The sequence below is a fragment of the Thunnus albacares genome, chromosome 15 (genome assembly GCF_914725855.1).
Source record: "Thunnus albacares chromosome 15, fThuAlb1.1, whole genome shotgun sequence".
NCBI classification, from domain to species: Eukaryota; Metazoa; Chordata; class Actinopteri; order Scombriformes; family Scombridae; genus Thunnus; species Thunnus albacares.
In genome coordinates, this window is record NC_058120.1 from 29,326,942 (window position 1) to 29,334,756 (window position 7,815).

The window sequence follows — 7,815 nt, forward strand, 5'->3', positions numbered from 1 at the left end:
AATAATATACACCATAGCAATTAAGTCGGGCGTTCAGCTTATCAGTTTTACCTTGTTTTCTACATTTTTAGTTCAAAGCTATTGGAATTCTCTCCCGTTGTCTGTATTTTGTGTGTGTGTGTGTGTGTGTGTGTGTGTGTGTGTGTGTTGAGGTGACTTACATTGTAGGTACCACTCTCTGTTATAGGAAGGGGTGGACCTGTCTTTCTTTTCTGCTGCCACCTGTAGAATGAAAAAGTGAATGATTTGTGAGGTCAAGTCCTGAATAAAACAAACCAAAGTGCTTCCACACTTCATTACACACACTGTCACACACAGCAACATGAGACATACATCATAATCTATTCAATGTCCAGAGACACAGACCTGCTGTAGATCCTCTCTCTATCTGCTCATCTAGTCTCACAGTTACAAATGTCATATTTAGCTGAAAAAATACATTGAAATATCTTCCAACCTCATTTGGTTACAAATCGTCCCATGAAAGTCAACTTAACGTATCAATATCGTGATCATCTCTATGCTGCCATGCATGACTGCAATATATAGTGACTTCCCCCTTTCTTACCTTTGCATTAACAGCCATTTTGCTCATCTTTCAACAGAGAAAATGTTGGTTTGTTCTTCAGCAAAACAACTTGAAGCTCTCACTTCAAATGTCTGTGATGCAGTGGATTCAGATCAAGGTTGACTCAAATATATACAGTAGGTGTTTCCTGTCCAACTGCTGGACTGAATTTCTTCATACTGTCACTGAGTCATGTTTAGGTTATATTTCCTCATTCACATCTCTCACACACCCACATTCATCAGGTGTTGTTTTTTGGGGGAGGGGGTTCCACTGAAGAAGGGATCGGTACATTTCCTGAACCTCTCTCAGATTTCTCAGATTTCCACACCTGTCTGTTTTGTCTTCACTTGGATTAATTAAAAGTTGCACAATGTATTCTCATATGAACAGTATATTTCCTTGAGTTGCCTAATACCAACTCTGGGTCAGTTAGCTGCTGAACTTCATGAAAGTCAGCTGCAGAAATGATGGTAATGAAATGTGACAGATATATTTATTCATTTAGTCGGGAATCAGAGAGTACCTGTCCAAAAATATCAATGACAATAGAAAACAAACATGTCATTTGAAAGCAAAGGATGGTTTGGTTTCATACCTGTACATGCATATTTTTATTTTGACTACAGCGTTCCTTGCGGGTCATAGACAAGAAGGGAAAGCCCTCATATTTACTGGTGTATTAGAGCCCCCATGCACCGTAAACCCAACGATGCCCCTAGTACAACTAAGGGGACGGGGCCCAACCAGGCCTCAGCAGATTAAGAACAAATTAAAGCTGCAAGCAGCGTTGAACGGGCCCTCACACCTTCACGCACGTCAGGCATGTTTGATAAGGCCGGGACTCTTATCAAACATGTAAAGTTTGGTGCAGACTGGAGCATTTACAATAAAGTTATAGGAACTACCTCTGTCATGGCGAAACATCAAATCTCAACAGTGTGAGGATGAGAATTTTCTGCAGAGTGAGACATGGCTGCCTTGCTCACACCTGTGTCATCAAAATGATGCAAGTTTTGGGCCCATTCACTTTAATTTCAATAAATAAATTGAAAACCTTTGACGAGTTTGTGTGTAAAACAAATTAATTTTCTAATTTTCATCAAGTCTATTTTTAGAAAAGTAAAGACTTTTAATCCACATGACCTGGCCATAGTTTGATTGACATGTGTACTGTCAGGTGTGTAGAGACAACAAGTAACTGCAGCTGGACACAGAAAAATACTCATATATTTGAATGGAGAGTGTGAGCGAACTGCTAGGTGCTCGGGCCCTAGTAAAGGAAAAACTGCAGTACAGAGCTACAAACTGTAGTTTAGATTTTATTTTTCTGCAGCACTTTATCAATAAACTGTCACCCTCACTCCATTTTTTCCCTTCCTCTCATAGGTCATTCCCACTACTGAATTATACATATAAGACCTATAATTATTGTAAAATAAATGATAATAACACCAAACTTTATACAAAGTTTTAACAACGTTTTTTCAGCACAGTGTCATAAGTCATGTATTAAAGCTGATAACATTAACGCCCTTGGAGGAGATAGCGTTTGTTCGGGAGCCAAAATTGAGAAAAAGTCTTATTTTGAAAGGCTAATTGCAGACTTCCTGTTGGATTTAGGTCAGGGGTGTCAGTATATGATTTGTAGGTCTTGATGAGATGAATAAGTTGGTTTTGGTTTGATCTTTCTATGACATTCCTACAGGCCGTGGCGGCCATTTTGTTACATAGGTGGCGCTAGAGAGCACATTTTGGTGCTTTGAGGATTCATTTTTATATTTTATCAAATATTTCACCAGACCCGATGTGCGTGCCAAATTTGGTGAGTTTTTGATCATGTTTAGGGGGTCAAATTTAGGTCTGAAGTGGCGGAATAAAAAGAAAGAAAGAAACAAACAAACACAGGAAATACACCTTCGGTGCTCAGGCCCTAATTAAGCAACGAAATGCAAAATATTGAAGCTTAAAAATGACATATGTTTTCTATAAAAAATGTTTTCCTTATAAAATATATATCCGTAAATGTAAATATAAGCCTATAATGCTGCTGTTGGCTCACTGCTTAATTTGACAAAAGGCCAATGTTTGAGTGGTCACGTTTCTAGGCTATTATTCAGTAAAATTATCCAAAAATATCAATTACAATAGAAAACATATATGTCATCTGAAAGCTTCAACAGCTGCTGGTGATCAATCAAAACAGACAGGTGTGGAAATCTGGGAGAGGTTCAGAAAATGTACCGATCCCTTTTTCAGTAGAAACCATCAAACAACACCTGAGGACATATAACCTAAACATGACTCAGTGACAGTATGAAGAAATTCAGTTCAGCAGTTGGACAGGAAACACCTACTGTATATATTTGAGTCAACTTTGATCCTTGCGTTTTTTCCAAAGATCTACAGAATAACAGTCTTAGTTAAACACGCTGCAACACATTTCAAATAAGTTGCTCAGACAAATAAGAAACACAGACTGTCTGTAATTCAAAGCTAGCTACACATATCAGAACAAAATGAATCAGTTTGTGTAGATTTTGTAGAAACTGATATAAACTGAATAAACTTGGGGCCATGTTTGTGTCCCTGCTTGCACTAATAAATCTGGAGGTGAGCTGTCAGTCACCATGTTGCCAAGCCGACTGCTGGTCTAACGGCAAAGGGAGTAAAAAACAGTTGTGTAATCTAAATTTCACAGAGTGACAATAGTACTCTGTTGATACGTTGATTTTCAGTCCATCTTCAATCCGAAAAGGTCCAACTAACTCATCCGTAATGATAGCAGCCCATACCAGTACCCCTCCATGTCCATTAGTGATCCAGCCCCAGGCCCCTCTGTCTGGTCCATCAAGAGTCTCTCATTTCATCTGTCCATAAGACCTTTGAAAAATCTGTCTTCAGGTATTTCTTGCCTCAATCTTGACACTTCAACTTGTGAATCTTATTCAGTAGTGGTCGTGTTTCAGCCTTCTCTACCTTGTTGGCCATGTCTCTGAGCACTTCACACTTTGTGCCTCTGGACACTCCGGGTAGGTTGCACTACTGGAATATGGTGGCACTGGTGAATAATGAGTTCCTGGTATCTTCACATTTAATTCTACTCAAGTTTTTTACAGTTACTTTGCGCCTTTTCTTCTCCATGTGTTTTTGCAACCCTGTCAACTATATGCAACAAAACGTTTGATTGTCCGGTGGTTACGCCTCAATAGTTTAGCTATTTCAAGAGTGTTGCATCCATCTGAAAGGCATTTTACAATTTTTGAGCCTGAAAGGCTCAATGAAGGGAAGCCAGGAACAGTTTGGTCATTTGCAGCTTTCTGCAGAACAGGCAAGGTAAAAAGACAATGTCCTCCTTGCACTGAAGTCACTGTTCACAGCTTTGAGTGTGTAACTGTTGCAGCCTTCATGGCTGTGGAGGTTTTGGTGGGCAGGTTTTTCCCTTGCAGGGTCAGACATATGCAGGATCGGTGATGTCTCATGCTAACTGCGTTCTTGACATGACACATGTTCAAAATGCATACAGTTGATGGTGTGATCCATTAATTGCCTGTTTCTGATCAGAAGTAAAGCATTTAAACTCCTCAAACATGATGTTCTGACTTGGTCAAATTTGTCTCATCAAGCTGAAAGCAGATTTAAATGTCAGTTTCATCTTTTTTCTCATGTGTCGACGATGTGCAATATCAATATCCTTGTCTTTAGGATGTGCTATATTTGAGCAATATTTACTCAAATAAGTGCAATTAGTTTTAAGGACCAGCCACTACACAGAAGACAGTAAACAAAAAAATAACTATACAAACTCTGGTATAAGAATTTCCTTCAGAATTGATAAAGTTTTTTCTTCTCTTCTGTTTTCTTCCCCAGTCACATGGAGAAAGATAGAAGCTCTCAGCTCTCTCATCATTTCTGACTGCAGGACCTGCTGCTGCCTTGTATTGAATATTTGCTTGAAAGGTTATCAGCAAGACTTCATGTCAGCTGTATAGATGCAGGACTGAGTTTATCTACCGAGGTACAACTCAACACTTTTTCTGTAAATTGCTCTTCAGTTACAAATGCAGGTTGAGGTTCATGGTCCACTAACACAAAAATATATACTGAATTATATTATGTATAATTTTCATGAAAAACAAACATTTATGGTATTTTATTTCATTTTACAAATGATTATTTAGTCAGGAGGTGGTTATAAAGGAGATGTAATGAAACTGAATTCATCCTGGCTGTCACCAGCTGTATTGAAACATACTGTATGTTAATGCAGATACATACCTGTAGTTTGTCATAAAACTCAGTTACCCACAATACTTTGTGTACAATTTATGGCTTAGTATTGTCAAACAAAACACACAACACACTCTCTGACCAGCTACAATGATCATTATGTTTGTGAACTTATTGCCATAATTTTACCAGGTCATCAAAGCATCCTCCAGTGTCACCATATTCCAGAAGTGCAACCTACCCGGAGTGAAACCAAACCATCCTTAACTCTCAAATGACATGTTTGTTTTCTATTGTCATTGATATTTTTGGACAGATACTCATACTACATCTGTCACATTTCATTACCATCATTTCTGCAGCTGACTTTCATGAAGTTCAGCAGCTAAATGACCCAGAGTTGGTATTAGGCAACTCAAGGAAATATACTGTTCATATGAGAATACATTGTGCAACTTTTCATTAACCCAAGTGAAGACAAAACAGACAGGTGTGGAAATCTGAGAAATCTGAGAGAGGTTCAGGAAATGTACCAATCCCTTATTCAGTGGAACCCCCTCCCCCAAAAAACAACACCTGATGAATGTGGGTACGTGAGAGATGTGAATGAGGAAATATAAGGATTTTTAATGCAAGGATCAAAGTTGACTCAAATATATACAGTAGGTGTTTCCTGTCCAACTGCTGAACTGAATTTCTTCATACTGTCACTGAGTCATGTTTAGGTTATATTTCCTCATTCACATCTCTCACGTACCCACATTCACCAGGTGTTGTTTTTTGGGGGAGGGGGGTACACTGAAGAAGGGATCAGTACATTTCCTGAACCTCATTTGAGAGCTAAGGATGGTTTGGTTTCATACCTGTACATGCATATTTTTGTACACTCCTCGCGGGTCATAGACAAGAAGGGAAAGCCCTCATATTTACTGGTGTATTAGAGCCCCCATGCACCGTAAACCCAACGATGCTCCTGCTACAAGTAAGGGGACGGGGCCCAACCAGGCCTCAGCAGCTTAAGAACAAATTAAGCAACGAAATGTAAAATATTGAAGCTTAAAAATGACATATATGTTTTCTATTGTAATTGATATTTTTGGATAAGTATAAATATACGTATATAAGTATAAATATAAGCCTATAATGCTGCTGTTGGCTCACTGCTTAGTTTGACAAAAGGCCAGTGTTTGAGTGGTCACGTTTCTGGGCTATTATTCAGTAAAATTGTCCAAAAATATCAATTACAATAGAAAACATATATGTCATCTGACAGCTTCAACAGCTGCTGGTGATCAATCAAAACAGACAGGTGTGGAAATCTGGGAGAGGTTCAGAAAATGTACCGATCCCTTTTTCAGTAGAAACCATCAAACAACACCTGAGGACATATAACGTAAACATGACTCAGTGACAGTATGAAGAAATTCAGTTCAGCAGTTGGACAGGAAACACCTACTGTATATATTTGAGTCAACCTTGATCTGAATCCACTGCATCACAGACATTTGAAGTGAGAGCTTCAAGTTGTTTTGCTGAAGAACAAACCAACATTTTCTCTGTTGAAAGATGAGCAAAATGGCTGTTAATGCAAAGGTAAGAAAGGGGGAAGTCACTATATATTGCAGTCATGCATGGCAGCAAAGAGATGATCACAATATTGATACGTTAAGATAGAGAGAGGATCTACAGCAGGTCTGTGTCTCTGGACATTGAATAGATTATGATGTATATGTCACTCACTTTTTCTCACTATTTCATTCTACAGATGGCAGGAGAAAAGGACTGTTCCATCCCCTCCTTCAACAGAGACACCTTCCTACAATGTAAGTCACCTCTAACACACACACACACACACACACACACACACACACACAAACACTAAGATATGTTTCATCACCTGGTTAAGTGCATCTGAGACAAACAATGGAACGAATTGCATTTATGGAGCGTAATTGAACTGTACATTAACTTTTATACGATTGGTGTGATTGATCTGCCCGTTGTGTTTTTCTCCTCCCATCAGATTGGGTGGATCTGACTCTGGACCCTGACACAGCTAACTCCAAACTCAAGGTGTCTTTAGACAAAAAAGGAGTGGAGCGGGTCGATGTTCCCCAAAACAAAGACGGGAACCCCAAAAGATTCCTTCATTTCCCCGAGCTGTTGTGTGAACAGGGTCTGACTGGGAGGAACTACTGGGAGATAAAATGGGAGGGACCTCAGGGGGTTGGAATAGCAGTCTCCTATGAAATAATCCCGAGGGATACTGACGGTGATGAGTGTAGACTTGGCCGTAACACTTACTCCTGGAGTTTAGAGGACATTGTGGTGCGTGAGTTCATGCATGATAATGTCCGCAACGATAAGATTACTACCCCCATCTGCTCCTTCAATAACAGAGTAGGAGTGTACCTAGACACCGAGGCAGGCATCCTGCAGTACTTCAGTGTCACCCCTGATCTGGAGGACATGACCCTCCTGTATGAGGCACCACGATCTGAGGAAAAATTCACAGAGGCTCTTTTTCCAGGGTTTTGGATAGTTAATGACACAAAGATGACCCTTTGCCCCAAAGAGCATTACAACTGTGCTTAATGTTGAGGGTCACTGTAATGAAAAAGAGGAAATCATATCCTAAGTCTTGAGTGTTAAGACTAAATTGTGTGTGTTGCAGAAAATGATGCTGAGACAAGTTAAAATGTAGTTTTTGACCCTGAATCTACATACAAAGTAGCTCTGTGTGTCTTTGGCCTGCATAGTGAAATACAAACTTAAGAACCGAATATTTTCATTTCTGGTGATTTGCCTCAATTCTACGTATTAGGTGAAATTTACAGTTGTCATATCTGTGTCAGTTCTATGTTGTCACTAAATGATCTTTCATGCTTGTTTTCAGGTTAAAGTGATGTGTATTAACTTTAAACTGTTACTCAAATTGAAATGATGCTTTTTATTGATGCTGAAAAGAATCTGAATGCATGTGTTCAAATAAATCACCTTTTCTGGAAACACTTGTT

At 39.2% G+C, this 7,815-nt stretch overlaps 1 protein-coding gene across 2 annotated transcripts; it reads left to right on the top strand.

Annotated features, from left to right (window-relative positions):
- The first annotated feature begins 4,439 nt into the window (after window positions 1–4,439).
- LOC122998893 (cytolytic toxin-beta-like) lies at window positions 4,440–7,436 on the top strand. Of its 2 annotated transcripts, none has more exons than XM_044375963.1 (3): window positions 4,440–4,586; window positions 6,564–6,621; window positions 6,822–7,436. In XM_044375963.1, exons 2-3 carry the CDS (start codon window positions 6,564–6,566, stop codon window positions 7,391–7,393), a joined length of 630 nt encoding a protein of 209 aa, XP_044231898.1. In that variant the 5' UTR covers window positions 4,440–4,586; the 3' UTR covers window positions 7,394–7,436. The 2 variants fall into 2 exon arrangements, with proteins under 2 accessions (XP_044231898.1, XP_044231897.1); XM_044375962.1 differs by lacking the exon at window positions 4,440–4,586 and adding an exon at window positions 6,179–6,391.
- The last annotated feature ends 379 nt before the right edge of the window (window positions 7,437–7,815 follow it).

Bases quoted from the DNA above. Each gene is read 5' to 3' on its own strand.
- LOC122998893 (XM_044375962.1), top strand. From the start codon at position 6,365: ATGAGCAAAATGGCTGTTAATGCAAAG. The intron at 6,392-6,563 runs GTAAGAAAGGGG...TTCATTCTACAG, and splicing joins AAATGGCTGTTAATGCAAAG to ATGGCAGGAGAAAAGGACTG. The intron at 6,622-6,821 runs GTAAGTCACCTC...TCCTCCCATCAG, and splicing joins CAGAGACACCTTCCTACAAT to ATTGGGTGGATCTGACTCTG.